Source organism: Eleutherodactylus coqui, chromosome 2 (genome assembly GCF_035609145.1).
Source record: "Eleutherodactylus coqui strain aEleCoq1 chromosome 2, aEleCoq1.hap1, whole genome shotgun sequence".
In the NCBI taxonomy this organism is placed as follows: domain Eukaryota; kingdom Metazoa; phylum Chordata; class Amphibia; order Anura; family Eleutherodactylidae; genus Eleutherodactylus; species Eleutherodactylus coqui.
Genome location: NC_089838.1, coordinates 196655550 through 196677694, shown reverse-complemented (window position 1 = coordinate 196677694; position 22145 = coordinate 196655550). Strand labels below are relative to the sequence as shown.

The following is a 22145-nucleotide window of genomic DNA, read 5'->3' as shown; positions in this document are numbered from 1 at the left end:
CCACCACTACTTCTGGTGGCGTCAAGATGCACTAATACCAGTTCAGATCACAGAGGCTGTTTTGGCACAGTTGCATTATCCACATGCGCAGTGTTGGTGATGTGAGCTAGACAAAACCTGTTTGGCATTCTCCCAGATGAAATAGTGCAGCATATTGCACTTTCATTGGGGATTTAAATGGAATTCAGCTCTAGGGGCTCTGAACAAAGTCACATCTCTGGATTCAGCGTTTCGGCTCCGGTGAGCCAATAACTTTGAGGTAAGGGGCTCATAGGTGCTGACAGGTTCTCTTCGAAACCAAAGTAAATATACAGGAAAGACTTATACTGTACAGAGTCTTGCAATGAAAAACACCCACTTCCCACAATTACAGGGAACAAACACCCTACAAACACTGTTCCTATAATGTCCCTACAGATTCTGCAGGTTAGTGCTGTGCTGTATAAATGAGGTGGTGTCATTGGCTTTATTTGCCATTTTCATATTTGTCTCATATCTCATTAAAGGGTGAGTGTCTGCTGGGGGAGATGAAGATGTGTGAATCACAATACCTTTTGTGAATGTATAGGGGAAAAATGTGTAACGCTGCCTTTTTAAAAAAAAATTTTTTTGCTGTTGACCCCATTTTTCACAAAGCAGGCTCTGACGTGATTCCCACTCAGCAGTCCTAGTCACTGTGCGTTAGGAGCAACCAAATGGCTGGCTCTCCATCTAGTGGTTGATTGAAAGTACTACAATTTTAAAGAAATAAGCCAAACTACATATCTTGTTAAACCCTGATACTATTAGCTGTTAGAATGTTGTATGTGGATTGTGTACATATAACATGTTTATGGCACGGTTACAAAAACGAAAAAAAACAACTTGCAGTCCAGTTTTGACTTTTCACACTGGCCACATGAGTAGTCACAAATGACTGACTTTCCTGCCCTCTGTACCCTACCTGGCAGCTTTGCCGTGGGTCCGGATGAGCAGAGTGATCTCAATCACTGAAGGGTACACTATATTTATTTTTTATATAATATCTCTCAAATTAAAGGGAAAGCTAAAATTGCACATCAGATTTAGATTTCTGTTCCAGACCCTTTCAAGTTTGTCACGTGTTAAGTGTGAAGCAGCTATCAGTAAAGGATACTAATGACAGGCCTGCCAAATATGGTGTTCTCTGATGAATGCCAATTGAGCTGCATAGTGTTGGGTCCACTACGGATGTCTGGTGGTCATGCCACTCACGTCATCGTTTTTTTTGCCAGTTTCATCAAAAACATGCAGGTTGCATTCAGCTCCAGTGATTTTTATTTATTTTCTTCCTTTCAACAAGTTTAGTTTTTTCACCTGTTGTGATTGATCCATACAAAGAACATGCAGCTGTGAAATTTTCGTTTCCTTTAAGGCCTCATGTCCACGGGGAAAATCAGGCCCACTACGGATTCTCCATGGAGAATCCGCAGCGGGTCCCTCTTGCCCCGCGGAAATGAGGGCTGAAAATAGGAATTTAAAAGAATTAACTCACCCGCAGCGGACCGGGAAGGTCTTCTTTTCCTCACGGCCGGATCTTCTTTTTCGGTCGGCGGATGAACTCGTCACACCGCCGGCACGTCACCGACGTGCCGCGCGCATGCGCCGAGCCGAAGCAGGAAAGATCCGGCCGTGAGGAAGAGAAGACCTTCCCGGTCCGCTGCGGGTGAGTTAATTCTTTTAAATTCCTATTTTAGGTCTCCCGCGGATCCGGGCGGCTTCCATAGGCTTTAATAGAAGCCCGCGGGAGACCCGCACGAAAATGGAGCATGCTCCAGATTTTTTCAAGCTCCATTTTTTTTTTTTTTTTTTTAAATCCCTTTTATTGACCATCCGCAGGTATTTATCTACCCGCGGGTGGTCAATGCATCCCTATGGGGTGCGGATCCGCGTGCGGGAGAAGAGTTAAAATCCGCTGCGGATTTTAATTCTTCTTTTGCCCATGGACATGAGGCCTTAAGGTTTCCCAGCAAAAATTGCCTACCACTCTGCGCTGTGTGTTGTCAGAATGGAAGAACCCAGTATTCTGTTATGCCATATTTCATCAAAAATTGCTTGATACCCTTGTCTCACCCTCCTTGTTTATCTGATCTCGTTGCATGCAACTTTTTTTTTTTGAGTGTTTTTACATGACAAGTTTTTGGTGAGTCAAAACCAGAACACAAAAACAAAGTGGAGAGAAAGTATAATTTTGGAGCTACTCCTGGTTTTTGGCTCACAAAAAAACAACACACACTGTCACATGAAAGTGCCCTTACGAGTGATTTGAGACGTGGAAAAGGAATTCCATTTAACAGTTGGATTTTCAGATAACTCAGCAATTACAAACCAGGTGAAAAACAGAAACTTGAGGGAAAAAAAGCCAGGATCCGAATGCAAGCTACCCCAACAATGTCGGCTGGCATGCGGCCTCAGAAGAGTTCCACAGACGCCTGTACTGGTAATGCCCCACCAACTGGAAGTACATTCCTATTTTTGTGTACCCTGTGTGATGGATAGATGGATACCACACGCAGCAAGGTTTAACTGTATACTGATAGCTTGCTGCAAAACATTCTTATCTTTGCTCAACCAAAACCAGTGTAAAAAAAAATAAAAAATCAAATACCTAAAAAGCTGCTGACTAAAGCCGCCTGCAGACGAGCGGGTCGGATCCGGCGGCGAGAATTCTCGCCGCGGGACCCGACCCGAGCGCCTGCAGAGACGAGCACGTACTCACCCGCGCCCGGCGGCCCCGGCTCTTTCATGTGCATGCGCAGACCGGAGCCGGCGGCCGGGTGAGTGACGTATCTGTGCGAGGCTCTGGTGAGTGACGTATCTGTGCGGCCAAACCGCGGCCGTCTGCATAGGAGTGCGTATTGTAATGCACTCCTTTGCAGGCTTTGAGCGGCGGAAATCCCGCGGGATTTCCGCCCGTGTGCAGGCGGCCTTAATCGAATGAATCTTAAATTATCCTTTTTGCTCTGATATTGTAATCACTTACAGCAACCTATATTGCAGAAAACTGACAACTTGTAGGAAGGCTCTAGTGCCCTGTTGTACCGCCTCTAGCTTGGATATAGGATGTGATATGGGCAGGCATGGAGGCTCTAGTACCCTGTTGTACCGCCTCTAGCTTGGATACAAGATGTGATACAGGTGGGCATGGAGGCTCTAGTACCCTGTTGTACCGCCTCCAGCTTGGATACAAGATGTTATACGGGCAGGCATGGAGGCTCTAGTACCCTGTTGTACCACCTCTAGCTTGGATACAAGATGTGATACGGGAGGGCATGGAGGCTCTGGTACCCTGTTGTACCGCCTCTAGCTTGGATATAGGATGTGATATGGGTGGGCATGGAGGTTCTAGTACCCTGTTGTACCACCTCTAGTTTGGTTACAAGATGTGATACGGGCAGGCATGGAGGCACTGGTACCCTGTTGTATCGCCTCTAGCTTTGGTACAAGATGTGATATGGGGTGCATGGAGGCTCTAGTGACCTGTTGTACCGCTTCTAGCTTGGATATAGGATGTGATATGGGCAGGCATGGAGGCTCTGGTACCCTGTTGTACTGCCTCTAGCTTACATACAAGATGTGATACGGGCAGGCATGGAGGCACTGGTACCCTGTTGTATCGCCTCTAGCTTTGGTACAAGATGTGATATGGGGTGCATGGAGGCTCTAGTGACCTGTTGTACCGCTTCTAGCTTGGATATAGGATGTGATATGGGCAGGCATGGAGGCTCTGGTACCCTGTTGTACTGCCTCTAGCTTACATACAAGATGTGATACAGGCAGGCATGGAGGCATACAGGTCTGTACGGGGTCATACAGCATATTGGTCCACATTTGCTGTAACTGAGCGTCGATCGTGCAAACTTATAGGATCTCAAAGTTGGTGTCCCAGATGGTCCCATACATGTTCTATTAGTGATAAATCTGGTGACCGGGCGGCCACAGAAGTGGAGACATTCCTGTGACCCCCTTGTGTGCGGCTGAGCATTGTCCTGCTGGAAAATGCCTCTTGGAAGCTGCCATGAGAGGAACACACGTGGCTGCAGGATGTCCTGAACATATCGCTGAGCTGTCATCGTCCCTCGTACCACTACTAGGCATGACCGACCTTGTATGTGATGGCCTCACAGACCGTCACACCAGCAGGGGGGAATTGTGTGCCGCTCCGCAGCAAAGGCGGGATTGGGGCGTGAACATGGCTGTTGTCAGTGCCCAAACTGAGCCTGGATTTGTTGCTGAAGACAACCCGGTTTCACTGCAAACAGAGGCATCAGTGGGTGAATGTCACAGTACACTTAATGGGAGCCTTAAGACCAATTGTCCTTCAGCCAAGCATCAGGAAATGGTTCTGACAGACACAGGGGTGTAATAATGGTGCCCCCTGTCCCTGGATGGTGGGCAACAAAACAGTTGGAGCTGCTCGTGCTTGTCTGACAATCCTTCCTACTGGGGTGGTCAATCAAGGGTGTCCTGAGCCCGGTCACCTTGTGTGCCCTCACACATCCACTGGTCCCAACACCTGCTAACAGTCTGGTCAGAACAGCCCAGGTGGACGGGTTATGCATCGATACGACCAGCCAGCTTCTCACATCCCAATAATGCGCCCCTCTCAGACTCTGGTAACGGGGTGACCTCTCTTCTGAGTCGTAGAGGCATCTACTGGTCAACAAGCTCTACACAAGCGGAAGAAGAGGTCACTACACACTAGGAGTCTCTGGGAGCCTTTTATAGGCCAAGGGGGGGAATCACTTTTATGGCCTCAGGTGGCAAGACCGTTCATCTAATCAAGCCATAACTCTAATCATTTACATATCTGCCTGAGATGTAACTGCATGCCGAGATTTACAGCAAAATGACAATTACTTCTAGATGTTTGATTATTTTGACTGTGTGTGTGTGTAAGTAAAATGGATAATTTAAATATAATTTGTCAAAATCAAGCACCTAGGAGTTGTCACTAGGCTTCAGCAACGAAGCCAGGTTTAGTTTGGCCACTGATGACATCTCTGTTCATGTCTGGAGACCTCGAAGTGAGCTCCTCAATCCTGCCTTTGCTGTGGAGCGGCACACTGCCCCCACTGCTGGTGTGATGGTCGGGAAGATCACCACATATGACGGTCTGTCACCCCTAGTAGTGGTACGAGGGACAATGACAGCTCAGCGATATGTTCAGGACATCCTGCAGCCACAATTGTTTCTCTCATGGCGGCTTCCAAGAGGTATTTCCCAGCAGGATAATACTCAGCCACACAAACAAGGGGGTCACAGGAATGTCTCCACAATATTGTCACACTTCCGTTGTTGCCTGATTTATCACCAATAGAAGATGTATGGAGCCATCTGGAACGCCAACTTCAACAGCCTATGAGTTTGCTCAACCCTAAGAGGCTACAGTTACAGTAAACATGGAGTGATATATTGCAGAATACCATATGGAATATATATGCCTTCATGCCCACCCATATCACATCTTACATCCAAGCTAGAGGCAGTACGACAGGATACTAGAGCCTCTCTGCCCGCCTGTATCACGTCTTGTATCCAAACTAGAGGTAAAACAATGTACTAGAGCCTCCATGCCCCACTATCACATTTTGTATCCAAGCTAGAGGCGGTACAACAGGGTACTAGAGCCTCCATGCCCCACTATCACATTTTGTATCCAAGCTAGAGGTGGTACAACAGGGTACTAGAACCTCCATGCCTGCCTGTATCACATCTTGCAGCTAAGCTAGAGGCGGTACAACAGGATACCAGAGCCTCCATGCCCACCCGTATCACATCTTGTATCCAAGCTAGAGGCAGTACGACAGGATACTAGAGCCTCTCTGCCCGCCTGTATCACGTCTTGTATCCAAGCTAGACGTAAAACAATGTACTAGAGCCTCCATGCCCCACTGTATTACACTTTGTATCCAAGCTAGAGGTGGTACAACAGGGTACTAGAGCCTCCATGCCCCACTGTATCACATCGTGTATCCAAGCTAGAGGTGGTACAACAGGGTACTAGAGCCTCCATGCCCCACTGTATCACATCGTGTATCCAAGCTAGAGGTGGTACAACAGGGTACTAGAGCCTCCATGCCCCACTGTATCACATCGTGTATCCAAGCTAGAGGTGGTACAACAGGGTACTAGAGCCTCCTTTATAAGGGATCAGTTTTCTGCAATAAATTATACTTTTGCTCTAATATTGTAATCACTTATATCAATCATACATATTGAGTTTCATTTGATACCAACAACTTCTAGGTGCTTGATTTATTTTGTTTGTGTGTGTATATAGAGAGATATGTATATTCTGGACTTGCAGACTTGCAGTATGGATTAGTTTAGGGAGTAGTGACTGTAATTCTGGAAATGCCTTTTTAAATGATAGGGCCCATTTACACGCAAAGAATCTTTCAAACGATTGAAAGATTGACAGTTTTAGCAATCGTTTTGCATAGTGTTAATGAATACTAATGTCCATTTGCATGTAAAAGGGCATCTGGGAGCTGTTTGCAGAGCACTTCATATGGTCTGAGCTCAGCACACAGCTCCATTGTTCTGGCACGGGCTGTCAGCTGAATACAATGTAATCTCCGACTCTCGTGCAGAACACAGTATGCGGTCCCCGTTATCGCTCTCAAGCTGAATCGATTTTAAGATCGCCTTAGAATCGTCGTTCAGCCGAAGAGTCAACAATGGGAGCGTTTACATGCAACTATTATTATTGCTCCATATGCCATTGTTTGAACGCATTTTGCGCTGCTGCTCCATTGTCGTCTATGGAGCTGTCAGAGATGGAGTACAGCGCTCCTATCTCTAGCAGTGCCGTAAAGTACAGTGGAGCCGCAGTGCGCATACTTCCTGTGGGGGTGCAGGGAGGAAGTAGGGACACGGGACTCCCATCACTTGACTCCTGTGATCAGACGTTCTCGCCCATCCTGTAGATAGATGATAAATGCTGCTCCTAGGACCACTCATTAATAAACCATCTGCTTTTCCTTATAGGGACCCTGTCACATTCCCACAGCACTATAAACTAAGTTGCGTGCTGCTAGGGGAGGTGACGGAGCCGGGTGGTGTCATTTTTATACTCCTGTTATCCAGCACCGTCACAATCCGAAGATCGCACAACGCCGAAAAATCTGGCTCTATTCAGATTCCTGTGCAACCAATCTCCTCTACAAGTCTATGGGAGAAGCGCACGACTCTGAGAAGAATCAGATTTTCCAGCGATCTTTGCAGTTTGGTGCAGGAATATAAAAAAAAATGCATTCCCCCCCATCCTCCCGACTCCCTGTCACCTCCACTAACAGCACTATAACTTAGTTTATAGTGCTGGGACGGGGTCCCTTTTAAGAATTTGTCTTGGTTGGTGGCCATGCTATAACGTTTACCTTTTACGTCTTTCCATGATGGTGTGGGTTATGGCTTTCTACCCGCCACCTTCTGGTCTCCCCTGGCACATAGCTGTAGTAATTAGCTGTGCACACTTTCTTCAGGAGTTCCTGAAGTTAAGGAGGGGCCGGGATGTCATTCTTCCAGGTTTCTTGACCTTGATTGAATTTATTGACATTTGCAGCCTGAATGAGTCATTGTTCTAGAGTATTGACGTTACAAAGGGCAGATCCCTCCAATGGTGGAAGGGGGACTCTGATAGTAATTTGGTGTGAGGAGGGGCAGGACAGATTTTTGATTTGAAAGCAAGCGTCCTGTAGCTGCTGCCTGCGGTCTGAGTCTAGTGGGCTTGTTGTTCAGGAGGGGGGCCGGATCCTACTAAGCTCCTCCAGCGGCTGGCAGTACACAGCACAGAGCTGTTCTTCAAGGATCCTCACATCCTTCACCTGCAGAAGTCATGGAGAGCACACCGGACACCAAATCGGACACCACTGCCTTTGATATGCCGGACTGGCTGGTAAGTACAGAAGCCTACCTACCAAAACTTGTGACTGCCTTAAGCACACTCTGCAAGTCATGTCTATTAAATATACCTCCTGCACACTCACTAATGGGCTGAAGAGCAGGTACATGTAGATGGCTGCAGACAGGGTTTAGGGAACTACTCCAATATTAATACTTGGTAGTAGGTTATGGCATTCACATAACTAGACTTGTCTGACCGCAGTGTACCGCTGAACCACTGCATCTGAATTTTGATAATGTTATCAGAATGTACTTTAAGAAGTAAAGGAGTAGCATGTATAACCGTGAGGTAAAGGCTTGGTAGGGGACCGGCTATTGCTGGAACTTTTTTCCTTTTTCTTTCAAAAACTTTACCTGAAGACTCAAACTGCTGTTAAAATAATGCCTTTTGCAGTCAATTAAAAAATTTTTGTGCCATCAGATGCAAGTAAAAAAAATCTGAAATTCTAACCCTGAGCTTTGTACATAATTGCCTGTAAGGAATAACCCCTGACGATGGTGTTTAGCCCCGTCATCTGGTGCTTGAATGTTTTTAGGTTTTTTGGGAAAGGCTTTATAAGTATATTAGGCTGGATTCCCATACTGCAGTTTTATTTTGGTCAAAGCCTAGGAGTTCATCCAAAATATGTCTTTCTATTATTTCCCTTATCTTATGGCTTTTGGCTAAAGAGTTGAGTTGAAGAGGAAAAAAAATCCAACCGCAGCCGGACACCTGACACCTGACACTGACTCTTGATGGAATTGTTTTTCACCTCCAGGGTTTTAAATTAAGCTTACCAAGGAATCCTAAAATACTTGGAGGGGTAATGTACTAAAGACGGGCAATGCTACAGCAGTAAACGGACTAAGGTACGCCAGACTTATTAAGAGGCACACCTTATGGTTCTTCCTGCTCCAGAAATCCAGATCTATGCAAACGGAGCGGTCGTAGAATTGTTCTGGGGTTTATACCAATAATTGTGTAAATAAGAAATAACGAGTGGAAACAAATGAAAGTGAAGAAGAAATGGGGTGCAGATCGAAATGGGGTGTGACAGAAGGCTGGAGAAAAAGTTCTAACGTTTAAAACTTGAAGGGGTTCTGCTGGTTTGGGCACAACTCCAATACCTGCCAGTCCTCTGCAGAGGCCACTGGGGTCACGAGCTTCAAGCCATGATGGAAACTGGGGGGCATTGTGCCCAACAACGCATTCACAAAGTGCAGTAAGACTAGAAAAGCATGTGCTGGACACTTCAGACACCAGTGGACTTAGCTAAACATATGCATTAAACCATATAGTGCTATATACAGTACATCGTGTTTCAAGGCCTTCTCTGGTCTTCATTAAGTACACATCACCCTGTCAGCTCAACCAATTTTATATACTGCTAACAGCAAATATGGGTGGGCAAACCACCCAGTCATACATTGGTTCAAAACACAATTGACAATAATATATATAATATTCATAATCATGAATAAATATAAAAGTAAAAAAAGTTGAAAATCTCTGTGCAGATGCAGTGTGCCCAATTTGTGCAAACACATAGATAATTTCCTCGCTTAGAGTTGATCGCATCTTAGTCATAGTAGTTTAACCCTTTCCAACCCACTGTCTGACTGACATTCTGATTTAAAGGCTGTACAGCTTTCGATGTTGAAAGACGTCCGGCAGGGTATTCTTACTGTAGATTACTGGTCACTCTGTTGTCTGGGGCCTCTCCAGCATGTCCCATACAGCAGTACTAACTCTAGCCAGCAGATGGCGCCATTGTATAATGGCAGAAAGAGAAAACTCCCTGGGAAACCCTGAATCCCAAATTGGATTGCAAAGGGTTAAATAGTTTGGAATATTTGCATTTATAATTCAAAGAGCTTCTCTATGTGAATTCGTTTTTTTTAGAAGAAAAATGTAATCCTTGTTTAAACCTGTGATGGTTTAAGGGTACATACACACATAGTGGAAACGCTGCAGGTTATCTGCAGTGGAAAGCCCGCAGCACGTCCTCATCTAAATCATTACCATTGGTGCAGATTTTGACTGATTCCGCTATGAATTCGAGTGGACTTCTGCCTGCACATAAAGGTGCTCCTCTCGCCTCCGAATATTGAGCACTGCGGATTTTGACGTACCTTCACACATTGCGGAAATACTGCTGAAAATCCATAGTATTTCCTCAGCAAAAACTAGTATTGTGGGAAGCCAAATTCCCTAAGGTGAATGGGGCCGTGGCCACGCATGTGCAGCAGCGCTCTGTTCCTGTCAGTGGGACAGCCAGATAGCGGAGCGCCTGAACTATCCCCAGCAGTCCAGTTTAAATAAATGGAGCAGCATTGTGCATGTGAGGTACCCGCTCCATTCTGTGAACTTGTAAACCTCAGCTCTGGTGATTAGTGGGGGTTCAAGCGGTCCGACTCAAAGTGATCAGTTTTCACCTATTAAAGTGCGTTATTGAAAACTTGGAAAAAGTCGCTGACCCAGAATACCCCTATAACTGCAATCTGTTTTTGTGCTACTATTGGCATAATGCAAATTGGGCTTTCAGCATAACGGCACATTTGCATAAAAAGGCTGTGTTTGCACAACTGATGGTGAGACGCACATCTACATGTTCTATCTCGTGCGAGTCTTACATGAAAACAGACCATGGTGTAATTTTGTTTCACAGAATCATGTGAGTAGACCCGTGGCAAATCATGGGGTGTATTTTTAACTGCGCGCTCGTGTGCATGCAGTTGCACTCATTACTGCATGATTTTGCAGTGCTAATTACAAAACTGTCGACTAATTAGGCTGACCCGCCTACTCATTAGACTGCCTCGTCTGTTCAAACATGGCATAGGTGTTTCCCGTGCCAATGTGAACAGGGCTCCATTCAGAGTGCAATCGTGTCCTCTCGCAAATGTGAAGGAGCCCTATGTAGGTTGGTGGCTAGGAATTCGCCTAGGTCTATCCTCAACATGCTGCGTGTCCCTAGAAACCACACTCCGTTCAAGATCACATTAGCACTGTGATAGCCATAGGAGGGGCAAAAACCTTGGCTGTATCTAAGGTGCATTCACATGGATCGGTTTGGGTGTAGTAAAAACTGCACAAAAAATGTGTACACCTCTTGCCTTAGTTTTTGTTTTTCACAAACAATGCAAAACTGGAGTTATTCCAAAGGTTTTTTTTTTCCTGCATCCAAACCACCCAACGCACACTCAGGTGGAGCCTAGCAGCAGGTCTGCTGACCAAAAATTACTAACAGCTCTATATAGGGGTGGGAAGCCGGGCTCCAAAATACCCTTGTGTGATTTTTGTATCACTAGTTCTAGTACTTTACCTCTGTGAAGCGAGCTGCTCTGACAGCTGCATCTGTCTCCTGATTGGACGATAACAGCACCCCCACCCGGTATATATCTGAGAAAATAAGGATCAGGATATCGACTTGTCAGTTCCTTTTTGTTCTCAAGTAGATAAGCTGCCGCCATAGCAGTCTGGTATCAGCTTGCTCCCCTTTTGGAGCTCATGCGTGCCCGGGACAGAGCTGTCAGGTAAATGAACATTTGTTTGACCGCTATTTAACTTGTATGGCCGGCCATAAGGCCCTTCCCCAGAGGCCGATTATCGACTTGACTAACATTTGTATAAACATTTGATCTTCACCAACGTCCCATGTAAATGAGAACCCAGATTTGTCGGCTGATCGCGATCTTTTATCCTGGCTTAAGCATCCATCTCGGTCAGCTGCACATCTACCCTTGTAAGCGGAGCGTGTGCTGCTCAAACCATGCAGATGGATGGCTGCAAGTAGACAATTGTGTGGCTGCTTGGGTGATACTCGTACTCTGAAGTCCTTATTAACCCCCTACATTTACATCCTGCAGAAGTATCACGTGACGGATGGCTTCCATTGGCCACACTGTTTCCCATGGCAATTAGAACATGCCGCGCTTACTTTCGCGCTGCGGAATTCCGTGGTAGAATTCCGCAGTGTGAACATTGAGCTATGAGGTTCAATCTGGGAAATACAGATTGAAATCACTTTCTCTGGTTTATACCTTCATCCGCTTTTATATTCGGTCTTATGATGGCCATACACAAATCTTCGGCTATGTCTACATCTGCGCCAGACGCTCCGTTCAGAGCCTCTCCATGCGGATCCGCCATAAAATCTCACACAAAATGGTTCGGCATTCTGCTTGGTTTTTGTCCTGGAAGCTTTGGGCAGTATCCCGCTACCCGGACAGACCCTATGATAGTCAGCGGGGTCTTCCCAGCATATACTGGACCTGGCACTTGTACTATTTTTATTCAGCTCAGAGAGAGGATTGGGCTAAACGGCAGTGGAAGCGCTAGTGTGAAGGGGGCCTCAGCGGTACAGGAGCCAATTATCATAAACATGCAGGTTTCAGTGCAGAGGAATAGGCCGCTGCCTTATACATCAGACATGTTGGCGGTCTTGCCGTTGGGCGATTTGTGATAGTTTAGATCTGTGGGTGGATCAGCCGACCCTGATCCGATCTATGTAAGCAGCTGCTAGAGGATGTCCCCCTGCAGGTGGAGCTTCCCTAGTGCTCCTCTCCGTTGTCCTTGGTCTGACCTCTAGTTCCTCACATGATTAATATTTAGTGCATTACAAGTCATTAGGTGTAGGCTGTCCACTTCATTCTGTCTCCCAGCAGGAGTGCTTCCTGATAACAGATAAGAGTTACATGTTCTCTTTTGCTAACTATTCTTTTTGCTTGGAATTATTGGTTTGGGAAGGTGGCTGTCCTAGGCTTTAAAAAATGAAATACATTTAATAATACATATACACTTTTTTGAGGTGTGTACTTGGTGGATTGGTTTAAAGGGAATGTCTTTAGATGAGTTTTTAGCAGACCGGTACATTCACACTGCATTCCATTTTCGGAAGAAATTACTAGGTTAAGAATCAGCATTTACAATTGTACCTAAACATTTGTAGTTGCTCCAGGAAAGAGCTGCTAGAAAGGTGATATCGCCCTCGCCATCCATGTGGAACCCATGGATGAGAGGCATTTTCACGCGGAAACACTCTTGCATCACTACGGGGCTCAAGATATTCCCTGCCGTGGCTTTACAGCCATGGCAGAGGATCGCAAAGTTCTCCTATTGTTTTCAATGGGGCTGGCATTGCTGCTGCCGGACCCATTGAAAACAATGGGTGATCTCGCAGAAAGATAAAACCTGCTCCAATTTTAATTTTTTCTTTTTTTTATTGCACAGCATCGTAACAAATGGGTTTCATACTTGTGCGAGATTTGTGCGTCTCACATCTCGCAACGCACAAATCTCGCACTATTTTTTTTGCCAGTGTGAAGGCTCCCTTAGGGCTATTTCAGACGACCGTATATCGGCTCGGTTTTCACACTGAGCCGATATACGGTGTCCTTGTCTGCAGGGTGGGGGGGAGGATGGAAGAGCCAGGAGCAGGAACTGAGCTGCCGCCCTTTCCCCGCCCCTTGCCACTATTTGCAATGGGAGGGGAGGGGGTGGAGCTAAGAGCCGGTACTTGGCTCCACCCCTGTCTGACCCCCTCCTATAGCTGTATGAGGACTTGCTTGTTTGCTGGCAAGCTTTTTTTTTTTTTTTTGCATTCTGCCTGGGGTCAAAGACTTTAAGAGTTCAGTCTTTTTACAGACAGAATGATACTACCTGTTTTGTTTGAAGGTTTTATTCCTCTTATCTGACGTTTTCAAGAACAAACACACATTTATTCTAGATTTTAATTAACTTTTCATTTGTCCAACTGGGGAATTGAACTTGCGATCACTAGACTGCTTGCATGGTAAGCTGTAATACTTCTGTATTGTCCTATATAGTACCTTTTAGGGCTGTGTATTAAGTCCCGGCATCCATGCATGGCAACCCAGGGAGCCTTTACTAGGCCTTTAGCTGCCATGCCAACCCATTCACAATCCCATAACGGGGGAGTTTATGGAGGGGGCTTCCCCTCTCTCCCCCTGGCCTATCGCTTAAGGTGCTTTTACACAAAATGATCATCAATCGGATTTTCACGATCCAACGAGAATCTGCCCGCTTATCATTCAGTAGAACTGCTGCAGCGACTGAACCATGAATTAGTTGACGACTGCGATCAGTGCTAACGGCCACTACGGCTGTGAGCTGTTGAAGATATGAGACCTGCTAGGTTTGGAGCGTGCTCGCCTTCTGAGACTGCTCCATACACACTTTGTGATAGCATGAGGTGTGTAGATTATGTAGTTGGGAAGGGGTTAAAGTAGCTTAACCCCTTAAAAGTTTAGCATCCTTATAATTGAGATGCTTAAAGGGGTTGTCCCACGAAAAAAAGTTATCCACAGGATAAAGGATAACTTGCTAAGAGGTGAGGGATCTGACTGCTAAGACCCCACCAATCCGGAGACCGGGGATCTGGTATGTCCAGAAATGAATGCATGGAGTGGCAGTCAACTTCCCATACCATCATTCAGGGCTGCTTTGTAATCCCAGCCGGGCCTTGTGCAGGGAGATTTTTTATTTATTTTTTGCAGGGTGCCACAAGGTGAAAAAGTTTTGAATACTGATCTAGGGGTTTGGCCATTAGGGCTTGTGTGAAGCAGTAGTGCTGCTCCAGAGGGTCAGATTAGAGGGATAGAGGCATTCTGTCTAGATCAGTAGACCTTTCTAGAGATCAAGGGCATTGAAATAACTTTCTGAACGGCATTCTCTTCACCATAAAGTATGTGGGAATGCGGAACAAGGAACGACTTGCACTAACTCTTCACATGGATTAATCTCCAGACAACCTGTGGGGGGGGGAACCCTGTAAACTGCATTGATTACCTATTTTATTCTCCTGTGTAACTGCGGCCGTTTCTTCCCTGTTGAAGACAATGATGTGACTCCTTGCATGTAGTTTGAGAGCCTCGACCTACTTCTATAGGTAATGTGAGATGCGGGATCAGGAGATATGAAGGAAAGTAGCAGAGCAGTAGGTAACGTAGGTGCGGGCTAGAATAACACTCGGTCCTGGCAATGCTATAGGTGCTCCTTACCGCTTCAGCCTTGTGAGAAGCCAAGCTGGAGGATCGGGACCACGAGGATTCAGGCTTGTCCAATCTTGCTGCTATAGTTCATATATCTAGCCTGCGGCTCTTGTTCTTGCGTATGTACTTTATGGCCTGTTTGTCTGTGGCCGGCTCATCTATGGATTTATATAGTTTCACTGTGCTTTCTTGGTCTGGTTTTGACTCTGTATCCAAGACCTTCCCTCTACTAATAGAAAGGGGGTTTTGGGTGAATTGCTTTGCAGAAGCAATGCTTAATGAATGACGGCACTTTGCCACCAACTGTTGTGTGCCTGCAGGTGCCGGGCATCAGGCTGCTGGGATGAATAGCCTATTATATCTGGGGCTGTTCTTAATCTCTTATACATTATGGAAGATACTGAAGAGGGATCTGAAGTAGGGCAGAATTCTAAAGCTTTACTACCTATCCAGATGGAGGTCTGGTGGCTAGTACTGGGATTTGGTGGCTAGTACTGGGATAATGCACCAAGACCTCTTCAGTCGTGGAAATGATTTTCCGTGTAGAACAGGACTTGGTGTTACAGATTTATCTCATGTGGATCTTCTCATCCAGTAATTGACTCCTTCCTTTACCTAGTTAGATGACTATTGGGCTGTTGAATATATTCAGGGTGCCGTTACTGTGTGGCCCTTGGGTGGACGGGGTATCAAACATGTGGTTACTCCAGTATGGAAATCCAGCCTAACTGCTCAGTTGCACATGCAAGTTTAGGTTGGCAAGCAGTGGGCTATAAGACCCTCGTGTAATAGTGCCCCGAGGCCGGCTTTACGCGGCCGAGGAACTCGCATGCGACTTATGCACTTTTGTGCATTGAGACGCACGATTCTCACATGAATATGAACGCCATTCTTTTGAATGGAGTCCTGTACAGGAGTGATGTTTTCCCATATCAGTGACCCGGGATCCCTTCTGATCAGCTGTATGCTGGGCCAGAGCTCTCATGCACTGAGCTGATTTCTGCAGGAAGCCGATAGCTCTGTTCCCACTGAAGTGACCAGGCTTGGTATTACAGGCAAATCTCCATTCACTTCAGTGGAAACTTTTTCTGTAATACTAAATCTGGCCACTGCAGTGGGAACGGAGCTTCCTGCAGAAATTGACTTGGCACACAAACGCACCCGCCTGGTGAACAGCTGATTGGTGGGGATCCTGGGCAACAAATCCCTGTTGATCTACTATTGATGGCCTCTCCTAAGTAAAGTTTGAGACTTCTCACAAAACATCTCAAGTCAGCCACAATGAGATGTCTGTTGAATGTTGGTTTCGACAGCAATTTCTGCTAACTTCATACATTGGCTTGCTTGAGCCTGCAGCCTGTTTGGGGAGAGGGGACTAAACAGCTGCCAGAAGTCTACCCTGCCCCATCCCACATCTCTGCCCGACCTCATCGATATACACAGAATTGGCGGACTCTTCTCTCACCTGTATGGCCGGCTGTAGACTAGTAAACAACATTCAGGCACGAAATTACAGATTAAGTGAAAAGGGGAGTTTAAATCAGTTTGATAAATGGGGAGTTGGTGATTTTAGACACTGAAGGCATGAGTATTTTCTTAGCTCCAGGTTTGCGTTTATTCCATTGGAGCTTTTTAACGACTAGAGATAAATCGCTCCATGTAAAAGGAGTCTTGGCCAGATTGACCACTCTTCCTGGAAACTTTTTTTTTTTTTTCTATTTCCCCCCCCCCCCCCCCCTTTTTTTATTTCTTGATTTAATGTACTTTTATGACCTGAAAAAAACCCAAATTGGTCAAAAAGACCATAATTTTGCCCCAGTTCCCTGAGCGTTGTGCCATCACATGAGGGTCAGCAGCTAAGGCTTAGGACTGGCTGTTGACTGTTGGGCTGTTTAGCCTGGCATTTAGCGGTGGCATCGCCCACTAACACTCCTGTTATAGTGCCCGCACTGCTACACGATCAGTAGCGACCGCCATTAGCGCTGACCATTCTGAGTTCATTGCAAGTCCTGGTGCAGCCCAGCAATTGGCTGTGCCTCGTTAGCGGAGCGGTGTAATGGGACTCCTGGCCGTTATGTCAAGAGCTGTTATGAATGTATTGTGTTGCATTGAGAACTGTTGGCACATGTTTATTTAGTAATGTGACTTTTAATTGAAGGCAATAATAGTGTAATTTGGTATGGCGCTCTTGTAGAGCGGGGTGTGACTACCTGCAGGCGTCATCCACTAATGTAGAAGGTAATTACAAGGAGCGCAGTTTACATAAAGTATTGATGTTTAGGCCCATTAGGGAGCTGCGGTAATAGTCTAGAGGTTAATAGCTGGCGACGTCCTACTCAATTCTGGAATGTCTCATTAGCTTGGAGAATGGGAGGTCCAATTCTGTCCAAACCAAGAGATAAAGCAGGGTGAAACCAGAGCTAGCGGGAACTTGGGTATAAAACATGACTTCACTGTGCCCAGGTCACTCACAAAGATGTCTGATTCTTGGTGGTCCCTCGGAGTGCTGAATAACAAAAAGAAATACAACGTCAATGGTGACGCCGATGAAAAATCTCAGGTGAGGGCGATGCCGATACCTACTGGCTCTTATGGACGCTTAGTGTATAATGGCGCAATAATGATGGCTTTACAAATAAATGATCTTCAAACTGACATCTTAAGTTCCTTTTACACTCAACGATTCTCTTCTGCGGGAGCGAACAAGCCGGTGACGTCCTCGCTAGCTCGTTCGCTCTCGTGCCGCCTGTTTGGCAGATTTATCGTTGACTCCTTCCACCAGAATCGTTCTGTATGGGTGATCCTGTGTTTAATCCACCTGCTGGATGTTCGCACGTTTGTTTTTTTCCCCATGACCAAGTAGTTGTCCAATATAGACTTTTCTTTAATAGTTTTGTGCAGATTCTTTGCAACACATTGAATTGCTTGAATACACTGAGGTATTACAGCTTTAGTGTTAAAGTTCTGGAACCAAAGTAAGTTTATGAAGTTGACTCCTCCGATGTATTCTAACGCTGGCTGTGTGCGCCTAGAACAATGGTTCTTTGTCAGATCGGTCTGCGGCGGTTCTTAAGTCATAGAAGTAATTACTGTTTTTACCTTTCTTATCTAGTCGGGGAAATAGAAATTGTTCTTGGTTATTCAGCAAAGCCTGCCATTAATATCTAAGGCTGCATTCTCACGGCCATTATGGGATTCAGTGTAGCATGCTCGGAGCCAGAAATTAGATTAAACTCATCACCTAACTTCCGCTTTCCTCTAAGATAAGTAGACGATGCAGTTACTTCAGTAGTATTCTGCATTTTATGTTCAATGCATGCTGTCTGGAGGTGCTGGGGCATTTTCCACCATTAAAGGGGCGGGCAAAAACGGGTTGGACAGTACATGAGCTGAGAATCCACAACAAAGTACAGTTATGTGACCGGGGTGCGTTCAAATAACAAGGGGTTCAAAGCGTTTTGTAAATCTGGACATACACATGGATTTCACTTCTCACTATAGGTTAGGTAAAATCCACCACAAATTCTAAGGCTTAAATTTACACCTCTTTTGGAGACTCTTTCCAAGAACTGGGCCAAACAATGGGATTAAACAGCTCTAGTGGGAATGAGCCCTAAGCCAAAATGTCAGCCTCTTTCACACGACCCTATGCGTTTACGGTCGGGCAATCATAGCTAAAAATCGCATGAAAGAAAAATGGCCACGATCAAGTCCCAATCTTAATTTGCGTTTTCTCATCCATTCATACAGGCTGCTGCGGTGTGTTGGCGAAAAAATATACGCTGCAGCGCAGAAATCCCTCGGATGGCAGAAATCCTCAGAATGACTATTAATACTTGAATAGAGCCAGCCGTCTTTTCCCAGCGTTGGAAGCCACTAAACTCCCCCTCCCCCCCCCCTTTTTTTTCCCCTCCCATAGCAGCCTATGGGAGCTTCCAACGTATCTTTTGACACAGTGTAGAAAATCTGTTACAAATGTCCTGTTTCTCCCGCCGCGTGTTTTTTTTTTTTATGTTCCCACAAATTGCTCATCTGAAACAAGTACATTGGAAACTAATGCTTCAGATGATCGCAGTGTATATATGGTCGTGTGAATAAGACCTCAATGCCAGCAAACCCGTTGTTACATGCCATGTTACACATCTATGGCTGGTTTCCCGAGTGTTATGGCTGCACTTCCTTGCATCCGCTTCACTAGACTAGCTGTTGGATCAGGAACTGCTGCACCTCTTGTCATGCAGACTTAGTCCCTTTCTATGCTTTAGCGGTATTGCTGGTATGCTGAAGTTTATATCTCAAGGTCTTCGGTTTTAATGAAGCACATTTTTACTTTTATTTACTTTTTATTATTCTTGCAGCTGTAAAATGTTTCCATAGATTCAGCTTTTCTTTGTATTTATCGCAGCAGATCCAGTTTGCGGACCAGAAGAGGGAATTTAATAAACGCCCCACAAAGATTGGACGTCGATCCTTGTCCCGCTCCATATCCCAATCCTCAACTGATAGTTACAGCTCTGGTAAGTGGGGGAAATACCCGGAAGGTAAGAGTCCAATGCAGTATGTCTCCATCTGTAATAAAGGCTTTGGAGCGCCTACACTCGGTTGTCTGATCACCGGGGCCTGGGCAAATCTTTCATTAGAATTGTAAATGAATATATCTTTATGATCCACTCCTGTTTCTGGCTTACAAATACTTCTGCAAGCTACTGACCCAAATACCGTCACGAGAAAGCGGCCCAAAGTGTGTAGGCGACGGTCATCTCCTGGAGGTAATGCTGCTAACCCTATACATTTAAAAAAGCGTTTAGGAAGTGTCACAGGAGATGTGCGTTTTTTGTTGTTTTTTTTTGCTTTGTTTTTTAAACCCAAGCCAGAAGTAGATCCAAAAGGAATGGGAAATAACTCTTAGGCCTCATGTCCACGGGCCCACATGGTTCCCCCATGCAGTATCCCGCAGCAGATTCCACCCAGTCCGCAGACATGAGGCCAAAAAATACCTTATACGAACACAGTGTGGGTCTCCTCTGTCACGGCCGGATCTTTCTTCTGCACCTGCAAAAGCCCAATGATAGTCTATGGGCATATTGAACTGCGGATCATCCGCTATTCAGCTATGCCAGTGGACATGAGGCCTTAGAAAGGAAGGACTTGTACGTCCTACTTTATGCTGAGTCAAAAAGAAATATAACCAGATAGCGCCTCAGGATCGTTAATCAGTGGAAAACGACACAATTCTGATCCTCCAACAAGGGGGAGAGCTGCGGAAATAATTGGGGTCTCTCATAAGAGAGTGGTCCCAAAAGGATAAAATATAGAATAGCTATCAGCAAAAAGAAAATTTTCTGCGCTCAATGAATGGTGCGTTTCCACAAATAGTGATTGTCAAGTACATATAGGAGTTACACTTACTGGGGAGGAGGGGGGTATGATGACCATGAGCCCCCTCCTTGAAGTGATGTCTCCTTTTCCTCCAAATGGATGTTTCCACACGCCAAAGATGTAGTAACAACACTTTTTATTTCCAAAATTCGCTACAGAGTGGGCAACGCGTTTCTGTGCTCAAAGGCACCTTTATCAAGCCATCTTGAGCGAATTTTGGAAATAAAAAGTGTTGTTACTACATCTTTGGCGTGTGGAAACATCCATTTGGAGGAAAAGGAGACATCACTTCAAGGAGGGGGCTCATGGTCATCATACCCCCCTCCTCCCCAGTAAGTGTAACTCCTATATGTACTTGACAATCACTATTTGTGGAAACGCACCATTCATTGAGCGCAGAAAATTTTCTTTTTGCTGATAGCTATTCTACTTTATGCTGGTGCTGCTTCTGACTTTGGCCTAAAGAACTGCAGTGGCTTTTCCCCCAAGAAGGGTGTGAAAACCACCCTTGGCATGACTTTCTGTACTAACCTTGTGGAGATAATGTACAGATGACTGAAAGGGGTATTCCCACCTTCAGCAATTCTGGCGTTTATACTAGAGATGCCATAAATGCCGACCAGTTCATGATTCCTGGCTGCCTCAAACTCCTCTGAGCTCAGTGGAGCATGTGACAAACTTTAATTGGTGACTCTTAATGCCCTTTTACATGGGACGATTATCACTCTGGTTGTTCAGGCCCTGCGGGGCTTTGAACAATAATTATCCAGTGTAAATGCATACAGAAACTGGATAACTGGATGAGAATCGTCCAGCTCAGTTTTAAGCCGCCTAAAACCCTGAACGACCGCCGTTCAGTACTGAACAGCTACTGTTTACACCGAACAACTGCTGCTTGAAGTGAATGGAGAGAGTGGGGAGAAAACTCTCCTCCAGCTGCCCCGGCCCCTGCTGGCTGCGCTCTGAGCAATCCAGCGATACTCGCTCCTATGTAACAGCACGGGAGCGAGTATACACAGGGATGAGTGTCGGGATCGTTTGCCCGACACTTGCCTTTTGTGAAAAGGCCTTTACTCAAACCTCTAGAAGCAACACTTCTTTTTTTTTTTTTTCAGGCATTTATGGCATATCCTGCATATATGCCATAATTAAAATGGGAGGACTTGCCCTTCCCTTATGTCAGTGAGGCCAGCTGCAAACCTGCAGTCAACCCCAATGGTGTTTGTCTTTTTCCTCTACTCCCTCTTGTTTCTCACTGTCAATCAAGTCTGACATCACTCATTGAGCAGTGGGGATCGCCCACCTGATGCATTCACCGCTCTGGGAACAGAAACTAAAAACAGCCTTTATAGGGGGAACAGAAGGGAGTAGAGGAAAAATAGAGGCACCGTTGGGAGGGCTGCTATACAGCTGGCCCTGCTGACATGGGGGCATAACCGTTCCTCTTTAAGATAGGAAGCAACAAAGTGCACTTTGAATAATATTCTAAGCTCATCTGAGTAAATATAAACTAATAAACCGCAATTGCATTTTTTCTCTAACATTGACCACATAACCTTTATTATGCCATTTTGCCTGATTAGTGGTATAAAGGTGAAAATGAATCCCACCTGACATGTTGTGCCATAATTTGTGAGACTTCTGGCTAGTTTTGAAAAGTGGTCAGGATTATCTGGGAGAGGCAGGCCCATTAAGTTTCTGATACATTTATAAAGATTGTTGTACAGGTGCTTTTTGTTCCCCGGCAGACGAGACACTTGCCAGAGCTTACCTCCCCAAACACACATGAGCGCTCAGTTGTGTATGGGGGTGTCCGTAAGATGTTGAATGGGCAGCTGAAACTGTTC

The 22145-nt window shown here is 45.6% G+C and overlaps 1 protein-coding gene across 5 annotated transcripts in view; it reads left to right on the top strand.

The window, feature by feature from the left end:
- Positions 1-22145, top strand: part of AHCYL2 (adenosylhomocysteinase like 2) — a 97785-nt gene that overhangs the window by 50611 nt on the left and 25029 nt on the right. For 2 of the 5 annotated variants that reach the window (XM_066592167.1, XM_066592169.1), the window contains exon 2: positions 19325-19436. In XM_066592167.1, coding sequence (XP_066448264.1) covers positions 19325-19436 — 112 coding nt within the window. Of the gene's footprint in view, positions 1-7775; positions 7919-19324; positions 19437-22145 lie in introns of those variants that run through there. The other 3 variants (XM_066592170.1, XM_066592168.1, XM_066592171.1) reach the window with 2 other exon arrangements.